The sequence below is a fragment of the Chiloscyllium plagiosum genome, unplaced genomic scaffold, assembly GCF_037043375.1.
Source record: "Chiloscyllium plagiosum isolate Xiang-an unplaced genomic scaffold, Cpla_swu_hap1 HiC_scaffold_3, whole genome shotgun sequence".
Taxonomy (NCBI): Eukaryota; Metazoa; Chordata; class Chondrichthyes; order Orectolobiformes; family Hemiscylliidae; genus Chiloscyllium; species Chiloscyllium plagiosum.
This window is the reverse complement of record NW_028270141.1, coordinates 163,178,385-163,204,938: the sequence shown is the minus strand read 5'-3', so window position 1 is coordinate 163,204,938 and position 26,554 is coordinate 163,178,385. Positions and strand designations below refer to the sequence as shown.

At 49.7% G+C, this 26,554-nt stretch overlaps 1 protein-coding gene across 1 annotated transcript in view; it reads left to right on the top strand.

Annotated features, from left to right (window-relative positions):
• LOC148151799 (MAM domain-containing glycosylphosphatidylinositol anchor protein 1-like) overlaps window positions 1–26,554 on the top strand; it is a 263,563-nt gene that overhangs the window by 199,053 nt on the left and 37,956 nt on the right. The window contains exon 2 of the mRNA XM_087976849.1: window positions 22,891–23,030. Coding sequence (XP_087832975.1) covers window positions 22,891–23,030 — 140 coding nt within the window. The remainder of the gene's footprint in view (window positions 1–22,890; window positions 23,031–26,554) is intronic.

Here is a 26,554-nt window from a genome sequence, read left to right as displayed (position 1 = left end):
CGGACCAAACACTGACCAAACACTGACCAAACACTGACCAAACGCGGACCAAACACTGACCAAACACTGACCAGACACTGACCAGACACGGACCAAACACGGACCAAACACGGACCAAATACGAACCAAACACGGATCAAACACAGACCAAACACTGACCAAACGCGTACCAAATGCGGACCAGACACTGACCAGACACTGACCCAAGACGGATCAAATACTGACCAAACACGGACCAAACACAGATCAAACACTGACCAAATACTGTCCAAATACTGACCAAATACTAACCAAACACGGACCAAACACAGACCAACACTGACCAAACACGGATCAAATACTGACCAAACACGGACCAAACACAGACCAAACACAGACCAAACACTGACCAAAAACTGACCAAAAACTGACCAAACACGGACCAAACACTGACCAAACACTGACCAAACGCGGACCAAACGCGGACCAAACACTGACCAAACACTGACCAGACACTGACCAGACACGGACCAAACACGGACCAAACACGGACCAAACACAGACCAAACACTGACCAAACACTGACCAAACGCGTACCAAATGCGGACCAGACACTGACCAGACACGGACCAAACACGGACCAAATACTAACCAAACATGGACCAAACACAGACCAAACACTGACACAAGACGGATCAAATACTGACCAAACACGGACCAAACACAGATCAAACACTGACCAAATACTGTCCAAATACTGACCAAATACTAACCAAACACGGACCAAACACGGACCAACACTGACCAAACACGGATCAAATACTGACCAAACACGGACCAAACACGGACCAAACACAGACCAAACACTGACCAAACACGGACCAAACACTGACCGAACACAGACCAAACACAGACCAAATACTGACCAAATACTGACCAAACACAGACCAAATACTGACCAAATACTGACCAAACACAGACCAAATACTGACCAAACACGGACCAAACACTGACCGAACACAGACCAAACACAGACCAAATACTGACCAAATACTGACCAAACACAGACCAAATACTGACCAAACACGGACCAAACACTGACCGAACACTGCCCAAACACTGCCCAAACACTGACCGAACACTGACCGAACACAGACCGAACACAGACCGAATACAGACCAAACACTGACCAAACACTGACCAAATACTGACCAAATACTGACCAAACACGGACCAAACACAGACCAAACACTGACCAAACACTGACCAAACACAGACCAAATATTGACCAAACACTGACCGAACACTGACCGAACACTGCCCAAACACTGCCCGAACACTGACCGAACACTGACCGAACACTGACCGAACACAGACCAAACACTGACCAAATACTGACCAAACACGGACCAAACACAGACCAAACACAGACCAAATACTGACCAAATACGGACCAAACACGGACCAAACACTGACCGAACACTGACCAAACACAGACCAAATACTGACCAAACACAGACCAAACACGGACCAAACACTGACCGAATACTGACCGAACACAGACCAAACACTGACTGAACACGGACCAAACACGGACCAAACACTGCCCAAACACTGACCGAACACTGACCGAACACTGACCAAACACTGACCAAACACTGACCAAACACGGACCAAACACGGACCAAACACGGACCAAACACTGACCAAACACTGACCAAACACGGACCAAACACGGACCAAATACTGACCAAACACTGCCCAAACACTGCCCAAACACTGACCAAATACTGACCAAATACTGAACAAACACGGACCAAACACAGACCAAACACAGACCAAATACTGACCAAACACGGACCAAACACTGACCGAATACTGACCGAACACAGACCAAACACTGACCAAACACAGACCAAATACTGACCAAACACAGACCAAATACTGACCAAACACAGACCAAATACTGACCAAACACGGACCAAACACAGACCAAACACTGACCAAACACAGACCAAATACTGACCAAATACTGACCAAACACGGACCAAACACGAACCAAACACGAACCAAACAGGAACCAAACACAGATCGAATACTGACCGAACACAGACCAAACACTGATCGAATACTAACTGAACACAGACTAAACACTGACCAAACACTGACCAAACACTGACCAAATACTGACCACATACGGATCAAATACTGACCAAACACTGACCGAACACAGACCAAACACTGACCAAACACTGACCAAACACTGACCAAATACTGACCACATACGGATCAAATACTGACCAAACACTGACCAAATACGGATCAAACACTGACCAAACACAGACAAAACACTGACCAGACACTGACCAAATACTGACCAGACACTGACCAGACACTGACCAGACACAGACCAAATACTAACCAAACACGGACCAAACACGGACCAACACTGACCAAACACGGATCAAATACTGACCAAACACGGACCAAACACGGACCAAACACAGACCAAACACTGACCAAACACGGACCAAACACTGACCGAACACAGACCAAACACAGACCAAATACTGACCAAATACTGACCAAACACAGACCAAATACTGACCAAATACTGACCAAACACAGACCAAATACTGACCAAACACGGACCAAACACTGACCGAACACAGACCAAACACAGACCAAATACTGACCAAATACTGACCAAACACAGACCAAATACTGACCAAACACGGACCAAACACTGACCGAACACTGCCCAAACACTGCCCAAACACTGACCGAACACTGACCGAACACAGACCGAACACAGACCGAATACAGACCAAACACTGACCAAACACTGACCAAATACTGACCAAATACTGACCAAACACGGACCAAACACAGACCAAACACTGACCAAACACTGACCAAACACAGACCAAATATTGACCAAACACTGACCGAACACTGACCGAACACTGCCCAAACACTGCCCGAACACTGACCGAACACTGACCGAATACAGACCAAACACTGACCAAACACTGACCAAATACTGACCAAATACTGACCAAACACGGACCAAACACAGACCAAACACTGACCAAACACTGACCAAACACAGACCAAATATTGACCAAACACTGACCGAACACTGACCGAACACTGCCCAAACACTGCCCGAACACTGACCGAACACTGACCGAACACTGACCGAACACAGACCAAACACTGACCAAATACTGACCAAACACGGACCAAACACAGACCAAACACAGACCAAATACTGACCAAATACGGACCAAACACGGACCAAACACTGACCGAACACTGACCAAACACAGACCAAATACTGACCAAACACAGACCAAACACGGACCAAACACTGACCGAATACTGACCGAACACAGACCAAACACTGACTGAACACGGACCAAACACGGACCAAACACTGCCCAAACACTGACCGAACACTGACCGAACACTGACCAAACACTGACCAAACACTGACCAAACACGGACCAAACACGGACCAAACACGGACCAAACACTGACCAAACACTGACCAAACACGGACCAAACACGGACCAAATACTGACCAAACACTGCCCAAACACTGCCCAAACACTGACCAAATACTGACCAAATACTGAACAAACACGGACCAAACACAGACCAAACACAGACCAAATACTGACCAAACACGGACCAAACACTGACCGAATACTGACCGAACACAGACCAAACACTGACCAAACACAGACCAAATACTGACCAAACACAGACCAAATACTGACCAAACACAGACCAAATACTGACCAAACACGGACCAAACACAGACCAAACACTGACCAAACACAGACCAAATACTGACCAAATACTGACCAAACACGGACCAAACACGAACCAAACACGAACCAAACAGGAACCAAACACAGATCGAATACTGACCGAACACAGACCAAACACTGATCGAATACTAACTGAACACAGACTAAACACTGACCAAATACTGACCTAACACCGACCAAACACCGACCAAACACTGACCAAACACGGACCAAAGATAGACCAAACACGGACGAAACACGGACCAAACACTGACCGAATACTGACCGAACACAGACCAAACACTGACCGAATACTAACCGAACACAGACCAAACACTGACCAAACACTGACCACACACAGACCAAATACTGACCACATACGGATCAAATACTGACCAAACACTGACCAAACACTGACCAAACACTGACCAAATACGGATCAAACACTGACCAAACACAGACAAAACACTGACCAGACACTGACCAAATACTGACCAGACACTGACCAGACACTGACCAAACACGGACCAAACATGGACCAAACACGGACCAAACTCTGACCAAACACTGACCAAACACGGACCAAATACTGACCAAACACTAACCAAACATGAACCAAATACTGACCAAACACTGACCAAATACTGAACAAACACTGACCAAACACTGACTAAATACAGACCAAGCACTGACTAAATACAGACCAAACACTGAACTGAAACTGACCTGACACTGACCAAACACTGACTCAATACAGACCAAACACTGACCAAATACAGACCAAACATTGACCAAATACAGAGCAAACACTGACCAAACACGGACCAAAACTGACTAAATACTGACCAAACACTGACCAAACACGGACTAAATACTGACCAAGCACTGCCCAAACACTGACCAAACACGGACCGAACACTGACCGAACACGGACCGAACACTGACCGAATACTGACCGAACACAGACCAAACACAGACCAAACACAGACCTAATACTGACCAAACACAGACCAAATACTGACCAAATACTGACCAAACACGGACCAAACACTGACCGAACACTGACCAAACACTGACCGAATGCTGACCAAACACAGACCAAACACTGACCGAACACAGACCAAACACAGACCAAATACAGACCAAACACAGACCAAATACTGACCAAACACAGACCAAATACTGACCAAATACTGACCAAATACTGACCAAATACTGACCAAATACTGACCAAACACGGACCAAACACGGACTAAACACAGACTAAACACTGACCAAACACGGAACAAACACTGACCAAACACTGACCGAATACTGACCAAACACAGACCAAACACAGACCAAACACAGAACAAACACAGACCAAATACAGACCAAACACAGACCAAATACTGACCAAACACAGACCAAATACTGACCAAATACTGACCAAACACGGACCAAACACGGACCAAACATGGACCAAACACGGACCAAACATGGACCAAACACGGACCAAACACGGACAAAACACTGACTAAACACTGACCAAACACGGAACAAACACTGACTGAACACTGACCAAACACTGACCGAATACTGACCAAACACAGACCAAACACAGACCAAACACAGAACAAACACAGACCAAATACAGACCAAGCACAGACCAAACACGGACCAAACACGGACAAAACACTGACTAAACACTGACCAAACACGGAACAAACACTGACCGAACACTGACCAAACACTGACCAAACACTGACCGAATACTGACCAAATACTGACCAAACACGGACCAAACACGGACCAAACATGGACCAAACACGGACCAAACACGGACCAAACACAGACCAAACACAGACCAAATACTGACCAAATACGGACCAAACACGGACCAAACACTGACCGAATACTGACCGAACACTGACCAAACACAGACCAAATACTGACCAAACACAGACCAAACACGGACCAAACACTGACCGAATACTGACCGAACACAGACCAAACACTGACTGAACACGGACCAAACACTGCCCAAACACTGACCGAACACTGACCGAACACTGACCAAACACTGACCAAACACGGACCAAACACGGACCAAACACTGACCAAACACTGCCCAAACACTGCCCAAACACTGACCGAACACAGACCGAATACAGACCAAACACTGACCAAACACTGACCAAATACTGACCAAATACTGAACAAACACGGACCAAACACAGACCAAACACTGACCAAACACAGACCAAACACAGACCAAATACTGACCAAATACTGACCAAACACGGACCGAACACTGACCGAATACTGACCGAACACAGACCAAACACTGACCAAACACAGACCAAATACTGACCAAACACAGACCAAATACTGACCAAACACGGACCAAACACAGACCAAACACTGACCAAACACAGACCAAATACTGACCAAATACTGACCAAACACGGACCAAACACGAACCAAACACGAACCAAACAGGAACCAAACACAGATCGAATACTGACCGAACACAGACCAAACACTGATCGAATACTAACTGAACACAGACTAAACACTGACCAAATACTGACCTAACACCGACCAAACACCGACCAAACACTGACCAAACACGGACCAAAGATAGACCAAACACGGACGAAACACGGACCAAACACTGACCGAATACTGACCGAACACAGACCAAACACTGACCGAATACTAACCGAACACAGACCAAACACTGACCAAACACTGACCACACACAGACCAAATACTGACCACATACGGATCAAATACTGACCAAACACTGACCAAACACTGACCAAACACTGACCAAACACTGACCAAATACGGATCAAACACTGACCAAACACAGACAAAACACTGACCAGACACTGACCAAATACTGACCAGACACTGACCAGACACTGACCAAACACGGACCAAACATGGACCAAACACGGACCAAACTCTGACCAAACACTGACCAAACACGGACCAAATACTGACCAAACACTAACCAAACATGAACCAAATACTGACCAAACACTGACCAAATACTGAACAAACACTGACCAAACACTGACTAAATACAGACCAAGCACTGACTAAATACAGACCAAACACTGAACTGAAACTGACCTGACACTGACCAAACACTGACTCAATACAGACCAAACACTGACCAAATACAGACCAAACATTGACCAAATACAGAGCAAACACTGACCAAACACGGACCAAAACTGACTAAATACTGACCAAACACTGACCAAACACGGACTAAATACTGACCAAGCACTGCCCAAACACTGACCAAACACGGACCGAACACTGACCGAACACGGACCGAACACTGACCGAATACTGACCAAACACAGGCCAAACACTGACCGAACACAGACCAAACACAGACCAAACACAGACCTAATACTGACCAAACACAGACCAAATACTGACCAAATACTGACCAAACACGGACCAAACACTGACCGAACACTGACCAAACACTGACCGAATGCTGACCAAACACAGACCAAACACTGACCGAACACAGACCAAACACAGACCAAATACAGACCAAACACAGACCAAATACTGACCAAACACAGACCAAATACTGACCAAATACTGACCAAATACTGACCAAATACTGACCAAACACGGACCAAACACGGACTAAACACAGACTAAACACTGACCAAACACGGAACAAACACTGACCAAACACTGACCGAATACTGACCAAACACAGACCAAACACAGACCAAACACAGAACAAACACAGACCAAATACAGACCAAACACAGACCAAATACTGACCAAACACAGACCAAATACTGACCAAATACTGACCAAACACGGACCAAACACGGACCAAACACGGACCAAACACGGACTAAACACTGACTAAACACTGACTAAACACTGACCAAACACGGAACAAACACTGACCGAACACTGACCGAACACTGACCAAACACTGACCAAACACTGACCAAACACTGACCAAACACAGACCAAACACAGACCAAACACAGACCAAACACAGACCAAATACAGACCAAGCACGGACCAAACACGGACCAAACACGGACAAAACACTGACTAAACACTGACCAAACACGGAACAAACACTGACCGAACACTGACCAAACACTGACCGAATACTGACCAAACACAGACCAAACACAGACCAAACACAGAACAAACACAGACCAAATACAGACCAAGCACAGACCAAAAACTGACCAAAAACTGACCAAACACAGACCAAACACAGACCAAATACTGACCAAATACTGACCAAACACGGACCAAACACGGACCAAACACTGACCGAACCCAGACCAAACACTGACCGAATACTAACTGAACACAGACCAAACACTGACCAAATACTGACCTAACACCGACCAAACACTGACCAAACACGGACCAAAGATGGACCAAACATGGACGAAACACGGACCAAACACTGACCAAACATGAACCAAATACTGACCAAACACAGCCCAAGCACTGACCAAACACGGAACAAACAAGGACGAAACACGGACCAAACACGGATCAACACGGACCAAACGCTGACCAAACACGGATCGAATACTGACCAAACACGGACCAAACACTGACCAAATACTGACCAAACATGGACCAAGTACTGACCAAACACTGACCAAATACTGACCAAACAGGGACCAAATACTGACCCAACGCGGACAAAACACTGACTAAACACGGACCAAACACGGACCAAGTACTGACCAAACACGGAGCAAGCACTGACCAAGCACTGAACAAACAAAGACCAAACACGGACCAAACACTGACTGAACACTGACCAAACACTGACCAAACACTGATCAAACACTGACCAAACACTGACCAAACACGGACCAAACACGGATCAAACACTGACCAAACACTGACCAAACACTGACCAGACACGGACCAAATACTGACCAAACACGGATCAAACGCTGACCAAACGCTGACCACATACGGATCAAATACTGACCAAATACAGACCAAACACTGACCAAATACAGACCAAACACTGACTAAATACTGACCTAACACTGACCAAACACGGAACGAACACGGACCGAACACGCAACAAACACGCAACAAACATGCAACGAACACGCAACGAACACGCAACGAACACGCAACGAACACGGAACGAACACGGACCGAACACGGACCAAACACGGACCAAATACGGACCACACACCCACCAAACACTGACCAAACATAGACCAAACACGGACCAAATACAGACCAAATACAGACCAAACACTGACCAAACACTGACCAAACACTGACCAAACACGGACCAAGCACTGACCAAACAAGGACCAAACACTGGTCAAACACGGACCACATACGGATCAAATACTGACCAAACACAGACCAAACACGGACCAAATACAGACCAAACACTGACTAAATACTGACCTAACACGGACCAAACACAGACCAAACAATGACCAAATACTGACCAAACACGGGACAAACACGCACCGAACACGGACCAACCACGGACCAACCACGGACCAACCACGGACCAAACACTGACCAAACACTGACCAAACACTGACCAAATACAGACCAAACACTGACTAAATACTGACCTAACACTGACCAAACACGGAACAAACACGGACCGAACACGCAACAAACACGGACCGAACACGGACCGAACACGGAACAAACACGGAACAAACACGGGACAAACACGCGACGAACACGGGACGAACACGGGACGAACACGGGACGAACACGGACCGAACACGGACCGAACACGGACCGAACACTGACCGAACACAGACCGAACACAGACCGAACACAGACCGAACACTGACCTAATACTGACCAAATACTGGCCAAACACAGACCAAACACTGACCAAACACTTTCTAAATACAGACCAAATACTGACCAAATACAGACCAAGCACTGACCAAACATGGACCAAATACTGACCAAGCACTGACCAAACACGGAGCAAACAATGACCAAAAACGGACCAAACACTGACCAAACACTGATCAAACACTGATCAAACACAGACCAAACACTGACCAAACACGGACAAAACACTGACCAAACACTGACCAAACACGGACCAAACGTGGAACATACACTGACCAAACGCTGACCAAATGCTGACCAAATGCTGACCAAACGCTGACCAAACACTGACCAAACACTGACCAAACACTGACCACACACGGACCACACACGGACCACACACACACCAAACACTGACCAAACATTGACCAAACACGGACCAAATACAGACCAAATACAGACCAAACACTGACCAAACACGGACCAATTACTGACCAAATACTGACCAAACACGGACCAAATACTGACCAGACACTGACCAAACACGGACCAAACGCGGACCAGACACTGACCAGACACGGACCAAACACGGTCTAAACACTGACCAAATACTAACCAAACACGGACCAAACACGGACCAAACACTGACCAAACGTGGACCAAACACTGACCAGACACGGACCAGACACGGACCAGACACGGACCAGACACGGACCAGACACTGACCAGACACGGACCAGACACGGACCAAACGTGGACCAAACGCGGACCAAACACTGACCAGACACTGACCAGACACGGACCAAACGCGGACCAAACGCGGACCACACACTGACCAGACACGGACCAGACACTGACCAAACACTGACCAAACACGGACCAAACGCGGATTAAACACTGACCAGACACTGACCAAATACTGACCAGACACTGACCAGACACTGACCAGACACTGATCAAACACTGACCAGACACGGACCAGACACGGACCAAACACGGACCAATCACTGACCAAACACTGACCAAACGCGGACCAAACACTGACCAAACACTGACCAGACACTGACCAAATACTGACCAAACACTGAACAAATACTGACCAAACACGGACCAAACACTGACCAAATACAGACCAAATACAGACCTAATTCAGACCAAACACTGACCAAACACTGACCAAACACGGACCAAGTACTGACCAAACACTGACCAAATACTGACCAACCACGGACCAAATACTGACCCAACACGGACGAAACACTGACCAAACACAGACCAAACACGGACCAAGTACTGACCAAACACGGACCAAGTACTGACCAAGCACTGAACAAAGACCAAACACGGACCAAACACTGACCGAACACTGACCAAACACGGAACAAATGCGGACCAAACACGGACCAAACGCTGACCACATACGGATCAAACACTGACCAAACACTAACCAAATACGGATCAAACACTGACCAAATACTGACCAAACACTGACCAAACACAGACAAAACACTGACCAGACACTGACCAAATACTGACCAAATACTGACCAGACACTGACCAGACACTGACCAGACACGGACCAGACACGGACCAAACACTGACCAAACACGGACCAAATACTGACCAAATACTGATCAAACATGGACCAAACACGGACCAAACACTGACCAAATACAGACCAAACATGGACCAAATACTGACCAAACACGAACCAAATACTGACCAAATACTGACCAAACACTGACCAAACACTGACCAAACACGAACCAAATACTGACCAAACACTGACCAAATACTGACCGAACACGGACCGAACACTGACCGAACACTGACCGAACACTGACCGAACACTGACCGAACACTGACCGAACACTGACTGAATACTGACCAAATACTGGCCAAACACAGACCAAACACTGACCAAACACTTTCTAAATACAGACCAAACACTGACCAAATACAGACCAAGCACTGACCAAACATGGACCAAATACTGACCAAGCACTGACCAAACACGGAGCAAACAATGACCAAAAACGGACCAAACACTGACCAAACACTGATCAAACACTGACCAGACACGGACCAAATACTGACCAAACACGGATCAAACGCTGACCAAACGCTGACCACATACGGATCAAATACTGACCAAATACAGACCAAACACTGACCAAATACAGACCAAACACTGACTAAATACTGACCTAACACTGACCAAACACGGAACGAACACGGACCGAACACGCAACAAACACGCAACGAACACGCAACGAACACGCAACGAACACGGAACGAACACGGAACGAACACGGACCGAACACGGACCAAACACGGACCAAACACGGACCACACACCCACCAAACACTGACCAAACACGGACCAAACACGGACCAAATACAGACCAAACACTGACTAAATACTGACCTAACACGGACCAAACACAGACCAAACAATGACCAAATACTGACCTAATTCAGACCAAACACTGACCAAACACGGACCAAATACAGACCAAACACTGACTAAATACTGACCTAACACGGACCAAACACAGACCAAACAATGACCAAATACTGACCAAACACGAGACAAACACGCACCGAACACGGACCAAACACGGACCAAACACTGACCAAACACTGACCAAACACTGACCAAACACTGACCAAATACAGACCAAACACTGACTAAATACTGACCTAACACTGACCAAACACGGAACAAACACGGAACAAACACGGAACAAACACGGACCGAACACGCAACAAACACGGACCGAACACGGACCGAACACGGAACAAACACGGAACAAACACGGAACAAACACGGAACAAACACGGGACAAACACGGGACGAACACGGGACGAACACGGGACGAACACGGGACGAACACGGACCGAACACGGACCGAACACTGACCGAACACAGACCGAACACAGACCGAACACAGACCGAACACTGACCTAATACTGACCAAATACTGGCCAAACACAGACCAAACACTGACCAAACACTTTCTAAATACAGACCAAATACTGACCAAATACAGACCAAGCACTGACCAAACATGGACCAAATACTGACCAAGCACTGACCAAACACGGAGCAAACAATGACCAAAAACGGACCAAACACTGACCAAACACTGATCAAACACTGATCAAACACAGACCAAACACTGACCAAACACGGACAAAACACTGACCAAACACTGACCAAACACGGACCAAACGTGGAACATACACTGACCAAACGCTGACCAAATGCTGACCAAACGCTGACCAAACGCTGACCAAACACTGACCACACACGGACCACACACGGACCACACACCCACCAAACACTGACCAAACATTGACCAAACACGGACCAAATACAGACCAAATACAGACCAAACACTGACCAAACACGGACCAATTACTGACCAATTACTGACCAAACACGGACCATATACGGACCAAACACGGACCAAACACGGACCAAATACTGACCAGACACTGACCAAACACGGACCAAACGCGGACCAGACACTGACCAGACACGGACCAAACACGGTCTAAACACTGACCAAATACTAACCAAACACGGACCAAACACGGACCAAACACTGACCAAACGTGGACCAAACACTGACCAGACACGGACCAGACACGGACCAGACACGGACCAGACACTGACCAAACAGGGACCAGACACGGACCAGACACGGACCAAACGTGGACCAAACGCGGACCAAACACTGACCAGACACTGACCAGACACGGACCAAACGCGGACCAAACGCGGACCACACACTGACCAGACACTGACCAGACACGGACCAAACACGGACCAAATACGAACCAAACACGGATCAAACACAGACCAAACACTGACCAAACGCGTACCAAATGCGGACCAGACACTGACCAGACACGGACCAAACACGGACCAAACACGGACCAAATACTAACCAAACATGGACCAAACACAGACCAAACACTGACCCAAGACGGATCAAATACTGACCAAACACGGACCAAACACAGATCAAACACTGACCAAATACTGTCCAAATACTGACCAAATACTAACCAAACATGGACCAAACACGGACCAAACACGGACCAAACACGGACCAAACACAGACCAACACTGACCAAACACGGATCAAATACTGACCAAACACGGACCAAACACAGACCAAACACTGACCAAATACTGTCCAAATACTGTCCAAATACTGACCAAACACAGACCGAACACTGACCAAACACTGACCAAATACTGACCAGACACTGACCAGACACTGACCAATCACTGACCAAACACTGACCAAACACTGACCAATCACTGACCAAACACTGACCAAACACTGACCAAACGCGGACCAAACACTGACCAAACACTGACCAGACACTGACCAGACACGGACCAAACACGGATCAAACACAGACCAAACGCGTACCAAATGCGGACCAGACACTGACCAGACACGGACCAAACACGGACCAAACACGGACCAAATACTAACCAAACATGGACCAAACACAGACCAAACACTGACCCAAGACGGATCAAATACTGACCAAACACGGACCAAACACAGATCAAACACTGACCAAATACTGTCCAAATACTGACCAAATACTAACCAAACACGGACCAAATACGGACCAAACACGGACCAAACACAGACCAACACTGACCAAACACGGATCAAATACTGACCAAACACGGACCAAACACAGACCAAACACTGACCAAACACTGACCAAACACTGTCCAAATACTGACCAAACACAGACCGAACACTGACCAAACACAGACCAAATACTGACCAAACACGGACCAAACACTGACCAAACACTGATCAAACACTGATCAAACACAGACCAAACACTGACCAAACACGGACAAAACACTGACCAAACACTGACCAAACACTGACCAAACGCGGACCAAACGCGGACCAAACGCTGACCAAATGCTGACCAAATGCTGACCAAACGCTGACCAAATACGGACCAAACACTGACCAAACACTGACCAAACACTGACCAAACACTGACCAAATACGGACCAAACACGGACCAAACACGGACCAAACACTGACCAAACACTGACCAAATACTGACCAAACACTGAACAAATACTGACCAAACACGGACCAAACACTGACCAAATACAGACCAAATACAGACCTAATTCAGACCAAACACTGACCAAACACTGACCAAACACGGACCAAGTACTGACCAAACACTGACCAAATACTGACCAACCACGGACCAAATACTGACCCAACACGGACGAAACACTGACCAAACACAGACCAAACACGGACCAAGTACTGACCAAACACGGACCAAGTACTGACCAAGCACTGAACAAAGACCAAACACGGACCAAACACTGACCGAACACTGACCAAACACGGAACAAATGCGGACCAAACACGGACCAAACGCTGACCACATACGGATCAAACACTGACCAAACACTAACCAAATACGGATCAAACACTGACCAAATACTGACCAAACACTGACCAAACACAGACAAAACACTGACCAGACACTGACCAAATACTGACCAAATACTGACCAGACACTGACCAGACACTGACCAGACACGGACCAGACACGGACCAAACACTGACCAAACACGGACCAAATACTGACCAAATACTGACCAAACACAGACCAAACACGGACCAAACACGGACCAAACACTGACCAAATACAGACCAAACATGGACCAAACACTGACCAAACACGAACCAAATACTGACCAAATACTGACCAAACACTGACCAAACACTGACCAAACACGAACCAAATACTGACCAAACACTGACCAAATACTGACCGAACACGGACCGAACACTGACCGAACACTGACCGAACACTGACCGAACACTGACCGAATACTGACCAAATACTGGCCAAACACAGACCAAACACTGACCAAACACTTTCTAAATACAGACCAAACACTGACCAAATACAGACCAAGCACTGACCAAACATGGACCAAATACTGACCAAGCACTGACCAAACACGGAGCAAACTATGACCAAAAACGGACCAAACACTGACCAAACACTGATCAAACACTGATCAAACACAGACCAAACACTGACCAAACACGGACCAAACACTGACCAAACACGGACCAAACGCGGACCAAACACTGACCAAACGCTGACCAAATGCTGACCAAACGCTGACCAAACACTGACCAAACACTGACCAAACACGGACCAAACACGGACCAAACACTGACCAAATACTGACCAAACACTGAACAAATACTGACCAAACACGGACCAAACACGGACCAAACACTGACCAAATACAGACCAAATACTGACCAAACACGGACCAAACACGGACCAAACACGGACCAAACATGGACCAAACACGGACCAAACACTGACCAAATACAGACCAAACACTGACCAAACACTGACCAAACACGAACCAAATACTGACCAAACACTGACTAAATACTGACCGAACACGGACCGAACACGGACCGAACACGGACCGAACACTGACCGAACACTGACCGAACACTGACCGAACACGGACCGAACACGGACCGAACACTGACCGAACACTGACCGAACACTGACCGAACACTGACCGAACACTGACCAAATACTGGCCAAACACAGACCAAACACTGACCAAACACTTTCTAAATACAGACCAAACACTGACCAAATACAGACCAAGCACTGACCAAACATGGACCAAATACTGACCAAGCACTGACCAAACACGGAGCAAACAATGACCAAAAACGGACCAAACACTGACCAAACACTGATCAAACACAGACCAAACACTGACCAAACACTGACCAAACACGGACCAAACGCGGTCTAAACGCTGACCAAACGCTGACCAAATGCTGACCAAATGCTGACCAAATGCTGACCAAACGCTGACCAAATACGGACCAAACACTGACCAAACACTGACCAAACACTGACCAAACGCTGACCAAATACGGACCAAACACTGACCAAACACGGACCAAACACTGACCAAATACTGACCAAACCCTGAACAAATACTGACCAAACACGGACCAAACACGGACCAAACACGGACCAAACACTGACCAAATACAGACCAAATACAGACCTAATTCAGACCAAACACTGACCAAACACTGACCAAACACGGACCAAGTACTGACCAAACACTGACCAAATACTGACCAACCACGGACCAAATACTGACCCAACACGGACGAAACACTGACCAAACACAGACCAAACACGGACCAAGTACTGACCAAACACGGACCAAGTACTGACCAAGCACTGAACAAACAAAGACCAAACACGGACCAAACACTGACCGAACACTGACCAAACACGGAACAAACGCGGACCAAACACGGACCAAACGCTGACCACATACGGATCAAACACTGACCAAACACTGACCAAACACTGACCAAATACGGATCAAACACTGACCAAATACTGACCAAACACTGACCAAACACAGACAAAACACAGACAAAACACTGACCAGACACTGACCAAATACTGACCAGACACTGACCAGACACTGACCAGACACGGACCAAACACTGACCAAATACTGACCAAATACTGACCAAACACGGACCAAACACGGACCAAACACGGACCAAACACGGACCAAACACTGACCAAATACAGACCAAACACTGACCAAATACAGACCAAACACTGACCAAATACAGACCAAGCACTGACCAAACATGGACCAAATACTGACCAAGCACTGACCAAACACGGAGCAAACAATGACCAAAAACGGACCAAACACTGACCAAACACTGACCAAACACTGATCAAACACTGATCAAACACAGACCAAACACTGACCAAACACGGACAAAACACTGACCAAACACTGACCAAACACGGACCAAACGCGGACCAAACACTGACCAAACGCTGACCAAACGCTGACCAAATGCTGACCAAATGCTGACCAAACGCTGACCAAACACTGACCAAACACGGACCAAACACTGACCAAATACTGACCAAACACTGAACAAATACTGACCAAACACGGACCAAACACGGACCAAACACTGACCAAACACTGACCAAATACAGACCAAATACAGACCTAATTCAGACCAAACACTGACCAAACACTGACCAAACACGGACCAAACACGGACCAAACACGGACCAAATACGGACCAAATACAGACCAAATACAGACCAAACACGGACCAAACAGGGACCAAATACGGACCAAACATTGACCAAACATTGACCAAACACTGACCAAATACGGATCAAACACTGACCAAATACTGACCAAACACTGACCAAACACAGACAAAACACAGACAAAACACTGACCAGACACTGACCAAATACTGACCAGACACTGACCAGACACTGACCAGACACGGACCAAACACTGACCAAATACTGACCAAATACTGACCAAACACGGACCAAACACGGACCAAACACGGACCAAACACTGACCAAATACAGACCAAACACTGACCAAATACAGACCAAACACTGACCAAATACAGACCAAGCACTGACCAAACATGGACCAAATACTGACCAAGCACTGACCAAACACGGAGCAAACAATGACCAAAAACGGACCAAACACTGACCAAACACTGACCAAACACTGATCAAACACTGATCAAACACAGACCAAACACTGACCAAACACGGACAAAACACTGACCAAACACTGACCAAACACGGACCAAACACGGACCAAACGCGGACCAAACACTGACCAAACGCTGACCAAACGCTGACCAAATGCTGACCAAATGCTGACCAAACGCTGACCAAACACTGACCAAACACGGACCAAACACTGACCAAATACTGACCAAACACTGAACAAATACTGACCAAACACGGACCAAACACGGACCAAACACTGACCAAACACTGACCAAATACAGACCAAATACAGACCTAATTCAGACCAAACACTGACCAAACACTGACCAAACACGGACCAAACACGGACCAAATACGGACCAAATACAGACCAAATACAGACCAAACACGGACCAAACAGGGACCAAATACGGACCAAACATTGACCAAACATTGACCAAACACTGACCAAATACTGACCAAACTCAGTCCAAACACGGACTAAATACAGACCAAATACTGACCAACAGAAGCAACCATCCCAACACCCACAAACAGAGCTGCATCAGAACATTATTCCAATGAGCCACCACCCACTGCAGCACAGAGGGACTGCGCAGAGCAGAGGAAAATCACCCATACTGTATTATCGAAAATGAACACAGCCCGCCGATTTCTTAGCAACAAACTCCAACAAGCAGACAAAACACATCCAGAAACCCTCGCCACTCTCCCTTACGTCAAAGACATCTTGGAAATGACTGCCAGACTACTCAGACCCCTTGGTATCCTGGTAGCCCACAAACCCACCAACACACTAAAACAGCAGCTAATGAACTTCAAAGCCCTGATACAGACAATGAGTAAATCTACTGTCATTTACAAAATACCGTGCAAGGACTGTCACAAACACTACATTGGACAGACAGGCAGAAAACTAGCCACCAGGATACATGAACACCAACTAGCCACAAAAGACATGACCCTCTCTCACTGGTATCCTCACCAAGGAAGGACACCACTTCGACTGGGACAACACATCCATCCTAGGACAAGCCCAAACAGAGACATGCACGAGAATTCCTAGAAGCTTGGCATTCCAACCGGAACACTATCAACAAACACATTGACTTGGACCCGATTTACCACTTCCTGAGAAAAAGAACAGGAAATTACATCACCAACCCAAGACAACCTCGCCATACAAATAAAAAGTGGGCCATACCACCAGTGCTTCACCAGAGGCTCACTGATAATGTTACCTAGTATGGTGATGAAACGTCTGAAACCGAACCTTCCAGCTCAGCGAGCAATCCTACATCCATATTCCTGTAATGTTGCATTTCCCATAGCTAACCGACCCAGCCTACACATCCACTGTTTAGCACAGCCAATTCATCTGAATGTGGACATCTTGGATTGTGGGAGGAAACCCACACAGACACAGGGGGAGAATGTGCAAACTCCACACACACAGTCGCCTGAGGCTGGGATCGAACCTGGGTTTCTGGAGGTGTGAGGCAGGGGTGTTAGCCACTGAGCCAAGGCAGAAGTCAGTGCTGGAGATTCATCTCAAGACTAGAGTGGTGCTGGTCAGGCAGCATCCAGGGAGCAGGAGCAGGAAAACGGAGGCTTTCAAGACAAATTTCTGACCTGCTGTGCTTTTCCAGGACAGCACGGTGGCACAGTGGTTAGCACTGCTGCCTCACAGCGCCAGAGACCCGGGTTCAATTCCCGCCTCAGGCGACTGACTGTGTGGAGTTTGCACGTTCTCCCCGTGTCTGCGTGGGTTTCCTCCGGGTGCTCCGGTTTCCTCCCACAGTCCAAAGATGTGCAGGTCAGGTGAATTGGCCATGCTAAATTACCCGCAGTGTTAGGTAAGGGGTAAATGTAGGGGCATGGGTTGGTTGCGCTTCGGCGGGGCGGTGTGGACTTGTTGGGCCGAAGGGTCTGTTTCCACACTGTAATGTAATCTAATCTAATCACTCTGACCACTCTGTCACCCCCTCCAGCCCCAACACCCCGTCCCTATCTCTGTCACCCCCCTCCACCCCCAACACGCCCTCCCTATCTCTGTCACCCCCCTCCAGCCCCTACACCCCCTCCCTATCTCTGTCACCCCCCTCCACCCCCAACACGCCCTCCCTATCTCTGTCACCCCCCTCCAGCCCCTACACCCCCTCCCTATCTCTGTCAGCCCCCTCCAGCCCGTACACCCCCTCCCTATTTCTGTCACCCCCCTCCATCCTCTACACCCCCTCCCTATCTCTGTAACCCCCTCCAGCCCCTACACCCTCTCCCTATCTCTGTCACCCCCCTCCAGCCCCTACACCCCCTCCCTATCTCTGTCACCCCCCCTCCAGCCCCTACACCCCCTCCCTATCTCTGTAACCCCCTCCAGCCCCTACACCCCGTCCCTATCTCTGTAACCCCCTCCAGCCCCTACACCTCCTCCCTATCTCTGTCACCCCCCTCCAGCCCCTACACCCCCTCCCTATCTCTGTCACCCCCCTCCAGCCCCTACACCCCCTCCCTATCTCTGTCACCCCCCTCCAGCCCGTAAACCCCCGCCCTATCTCTGTCACCCCCTTCAGCCCCTACACCCCCTCCCTATTTCTGTCACCCCCCTCCATCCTCTACACCCCCTCCCTATCTCTGTAACCCCCTCCAGCCCCTACACCCCCTCCCTATCTCTGTCACCGCCCTCCATCCCCTACACCCCCTCCCTATCTCTGTCACCCCCCTCCAGCCCGTAAACCCCCGCCCTATCTCTGTCACCCCCTTCAGCCCCTACACCCCCTCCCTATTTCTGTCACCCCCCTCCAGCCCCTACACCCCCTCCCTATCTCTGTAACCCCCCTACACCCCCTCCCTATCTCTGTAACCCCCTCCAGCCCCTACACCCCCTCCCTATCTCTGTAACCCCCCTACACCCCCTCCCTATCTCTGTAACCCCCTCCAGCCCCTACACCCCCTCCCTATCTCTGTCACCCCCTTCAGCCCCTACACCCCCTCCCTATCTCTGTAACCCCCCTCCAGCCCCTACACCCCCTCCCTATCTCTGTAACCCCCCTCCAGCCCCTACACCCCCTCCCTATCTCTGTCACCCCTTCCAGCCCCTACACCCCCTCCCTATCTCTGTAAGCCCCTCCAGCCCCTACACCCCGTCCCTATCTCTGTAACCCCCACCAGCCCCTACACCCCCTCCCTATCTCTGTAACCCCCTGCAGCCCCTACACCCCCTCCCTATCTCTGTAACCCCCTGCAGCCCCTACACCCCCTCCCTATCTCTGTAACCCCCTCCAGCCCCTACACCCCCTCCCTATCTCTGTAATCCCCTCCAGTCCCTACACCCCCTCCCTATCTCTGTAGCCCCCTCCAGCCCCTACACCCCCTCCCTATCTCTGTAACCCCATCCAGCCCCTACACCCCCTCCCCATCTCTGTAACTCCCTCCAGCCCCTACACCCCCTCCCTATCTCTGTCACCCCCTCCAGCCCCTACACTCCTTCACTATCTCCGTAACCCCATCCAGCCCCGACACCCCCTCCCTATCTCTGTCACCTCATCCCCTACACCCCCTCCATATCTCTGTAATCCCCTCCAGCCCCTACAACCCCTCCCTATCTCTGTAATCCCCTCCAGCCTCTACACCCCCTCCCTATCTCTGTAACCCCCTCCAGCCCCTACACCCCCTCCCTATCTCTGTAACCCCCTCCAGCCCCTACACCCCCTCCCTATCTCTGTAATCCCCTCCAGTCCCTACACCCCCTCCCTATCTCTGTAACCCCATCCAGCCCCTACACCCCCTCCCCATCTCTGTAACTCCCTCCAGCCCCTACACCCCCTCCCTATCTCTGTCACCCCCTCCAGCCCCTACACTCCTTCACTATCTCCGTAACCCCATCCAGCCCCGACACCCCCTCCCTATCTCTGTCACCTCATCCCCTACACCCCCTCCATATCTCTGTAATCCCCTCCAGCCCCTACAACCCCTCCCTATCTCTGTAATCCCCTCCAGCCCCTACACGCCTTCCCTATCTCCGTAACCCCCTCCAGCCCCTACACGCCTTCCCTATCTCCGTAACCCCCTCCAGCCCCTACACCCCCTCCCTATCTCTGTAACCCCCGCCAGCCCGTACACCCCCTCCCTATCTCTGTAACCCCCTCCAGCCCCTACACCCCCTCCCTATCTCTGTAACCCCCTCCAGCCCGTACACCCCCTCCCTATCTCTGTAACCCCCTCCAGCCCGTACACCCCCTCCCTATCTCTGTCACCCCCTCCAGGCTATGTACTCCCCTCTGTGTTTGTCAGTGTGTTGCAGCCCGTAGACTATCGGGTAGCGGAGTATTCCTGTACCCCTGATGGTGAGGCAATCTCTGACCAGGCTTTGGTGCTATCAGCTCAGTCAGTGATGGTCTTCATTTCCTCTCTGTTAACCTTGTTTCTCTCCTCTCTCTCTCTCTCTCTCTCTCTCTCTCTCTTCCCCCTCTGTCTCCATCCCTTTGCTCTCTCTCTCACCCTATCCCTAACTCTCTCCCTCCCACCCCCACACCCCCACGGTCCTGTCGCTCTCTCCCACCCACCCCATTCCGATATTCCAGCTCCAGCGAATGCCCGCATCGTTCACGCTGGCCAGGCCTGTGTGGTGAAAGATGACCATATCAGTGAACGGGTGTACACCATCCGAGAGGGGGGCACCTTGGTGCTAGTCTGCCTAGTAACTGGGCACCCCAGGCCCCAGGTAATGGACGACAGGAATGGCCGAGAGGGTGGGGCAAGGTGGGAGGGGGCTGGTGCTGAGGTGGAGAGAGTGTTTGAGGGAGGGAGCGATGAAGGAGGGGGGGGTGGGAAATACGGAGCAGTGACGGACAGGAAGGGGCAGACTGGGGAGGGGGAAGTGGATGCGGGTGGAGGTGAATGGCGTCTGGGAAGGAGAAGGAGGGGAGAGTAAGGGACGGGGGAGTAAAGGGGGGTAATGAGAGGAGGGGGAGTGAGAGGGGAGTGAGTGCAGGTTGGAGGGTGCGAAGGGTGTAAGGGAATGGGAGACGGGTGAGGGAACATGGGGAATGAAGACATTGAAAGCAAGAAACAAAGAAAGTGTGAGAGAGAAACAGACGACCACACGCAGAGAGTGAGCATCAGTGGGATCAGACTGGGGGGGATAGTAAAGGGAGCGGGGAGGGAGGGGGAGAGTGGGATCAGACTGGGGGGGATAGTAAAGGGAGCGGGGAGGGAGGGGGAGAGTGGGATCAGACTGGGGGGGATAGTAAAGGGAGCGGGGAGGGAGGGGGAGAGTGGGATCAGACTGGGGGGGATAGTAAAGGGAGCGGGGAGGGAGGGGGGAGAGTGGGATGAGACTGGGTGGGATATTAAAGGGAGCGGGGAGTTAGGGGAGAGAGTGGGTTTAGACTGCGTAGGATTTTAAAGGGAGAGGGGAGTGAGGCGTAGAGTGGGATTAAACTGAGCAGGAAAGAAAGGGAGTGGGGAGTGAGGGGGGAGAGTGGGATTCGACTGGGTGGGGTATTAAGAGAGAGTGGAGTGAGGGGGAGAGTAGGATTAGACTGGGTGGGGTATTAAAGTGAGTGGGGAGGGAGCGGGGAGAGTGGGATTAGTCTGGGTGGGATATTAAAGTGAGTGGGGAGTGATGGCGGAGAGTGGGATTAGACTGGGAGGGATATTATTGGGAGCGGGGAGTGAGGGGGGAGGGTGGGATTAGACTGGGTGGGATATTCAGAGAGAGTGGAGTGAGGGGGAGAGTGGGATTAGACTGGGTGGGATATTAAAGGGAGTGGGGAGTGAGGGAGAGAGTGGGATTAGTCTGGGTGGGATATTAATGGGAGTGGGGAGTGAGGGGGGGAGAGTGGGATTAGACTGGGTGGGATATTAAAGGGAGCGGGGAGTGAGGGGGAGAGTGCGATTAGTCTGGGTGGGATATTAATGGGAGTGGGGAGTGAGGGGGGGAGAGTGGGATTAGACTGTTTGGGATATTAAAGGGAGCGGGGAGTGAGAGGGAGAGTGGGGTTAGACTGTGTGGGATATTAAAGGGAGCGGGGAGTGACAGGGGAGAGTGGGATTAGACTGGGTGGTGTATTAAAGGGAGCAGGGATTGAGAGGGAGAGTGGGGTTAGACTGTGTGGGATATTAAAGGGAGCGGGGAGTGAGGGGGGAGAGTGGGATTAGACTGTGTGGGATATTAAAGGGAGCGGGGAGTGAGGGGGAGAGTGGGATTAGTCTGGGTGGGATATGAATGGGAGTGGGGAGTGATGGGGGAGAGTGGGATTCGACTGGGTGGGATATTAATGGGAGCAGGGAGTGAGGTGGGAGAGTGGAATTAGACTGGGTGGGATATTAAAGGGAGCGGGGAGTGAGGGGGGAGAGTGAGATTAGACTGTGTGGGATATTAAAGGGAGCGGGGAGTAAGGGGGGAGAGTGGGATTAGACTGGGTGGGATATTTAAGGGAGAGGGAAGTGAGAGGGGAGAGTGGGATCAGACTGGGTGGGATATTAAAGGGAGCGGGGAGTGAGGGGGAGAGTGGGATTAGACTGTGTGGGATATTAAAGGGAGTGGGGAGTGAGGGGGAGAGTGGGATTAGACTGGGTGGGATATTAATGGGTGTGGGGAGTGAGGGGGGGGGGAGTGGGTTTAGACTGGGTGGGATATTAAAGGGAGAGGGATGTGAGAGGGGAGAGTTGGATTAGACTGTGTGGTTTATTAAAGGAAGTGGGGAATGAGGGGGGAGAGTGGGATTAGTCTGGGTGGAATATTAAAGGGAGTGGGGCTGAGTGGGGGAGAGTGGGATAAGACTGCGTGGTGTATTAAAGGGTGCAGGGAGTGTGAGGGAGAGTGGGGTTAGACTGGGTGGGATATTAAGAGAGAGTGGAGTGAGGGGGAGAGTGGGAATAGACTGGGTGGGATATTAAAGGGAGTGGGGAGAGAGTGGGATTAGACTGGGTGGGATATTAAAGTGAGTGGAGAGTGATGGCGGAGAGTGGGATTAGACTGGGAGATATATTAGTGGGAGCGGGGAGTCAGGGGGGAGGGTGGGATTAGACTGGGTGGGATATTCAGAGAGAGTGGAGTGAGGGGGAGAGTGGGATTAGACTGGGTGGGATATTAAAGGGACTGGGGAGTGAGGGGGTGAGTGGGATTAGACTGGGTTGGATATTAATGGATGTGGAGAGTGAAGGGGGAGAGTGGGATTAGACTGGGTGGTGTATTAAAGGGAGCAGGGAGTGAGGGGGGAGAGTGGGATTAGACTGGGTGGGATATTTAAGGGAGAGGGAAGTCAGAGGGGAGAGTGGGATCAGACTGTGTGGGATATTAAAGGGAGCGGGGAGTGAGGGGGAGAGTGGGAAGAGACTGTGTGGGATATTAAAGGGAGCAGAGATTGAGAGGGAGAGTGGGGTTAGACTGTGTGGGATATTAAAGGGAGCGGGGAGTGAGGGGGGAGAGTGGGATTAGACTGGGTGGGATATTAAAGGGAGCGGGGAGTGAGGGGGAGAGTGGGATTAGTCTGGGTGGGATATTAATGGGAGTGGGGAGTGATGGGGGAGAGTGGGATTCGACTGGGTGGGATATTAATGGGAGCAGGGAGTGAGGTGGGAGAGTGGAATTAGACTGGGTGGGATATTAAAGGGAGCGGGGAGTGAGGGGGGAGAGTGAGATTAGACTGGGTGGGATATTAATGGGAGCAGGGAGTGAGGTGGGAGAGTGGAATTAGACTGGGTGGGATATTAAAGGGAGCGGGGAGTCAGGGGGGAGAGTGGGATTAGACTGGGTGGGATATTTAAGGGAGAGGGAAGTGAGAGGGGAGAGTGGGATCAGACTGGGTGGGATAATAAAGATAGTGGGGCGTGCGGGGGGAGAGAGGGATTAAACTGTGTGTGATATTAAAGGGAGCGGGGAGTAAGGGGGGAGAGTGGGATTAAACTGGGTGGGATATTAACGGGAGTGGGGAGTGAGGGGGGAGAGTGGGATTAGAATAGGTGGGATATTAAAGGGAGCAGGGAGTGAGAGGGGGAGTGGGGTTAGACTGTGTGGGATATTAAAGGGAGTGGGGAGTGAGGGGAGAGAGAGGGATTAGACTGGGTGGGATATTAAAGGGAGTGGGGAGTGAGGGGGGAGAGTGGGATTAGACCGGGTGGGATATTAAAGGGAGCGGGGAGTGAGGGGAGAGAGAGGGATTAGACTGGGTGGGATATTAAAGGGAGTGGGGAGTGAGGGGGGAGAGTGGGATTAGACCGGGTGGGATATTAAAGGCAGTG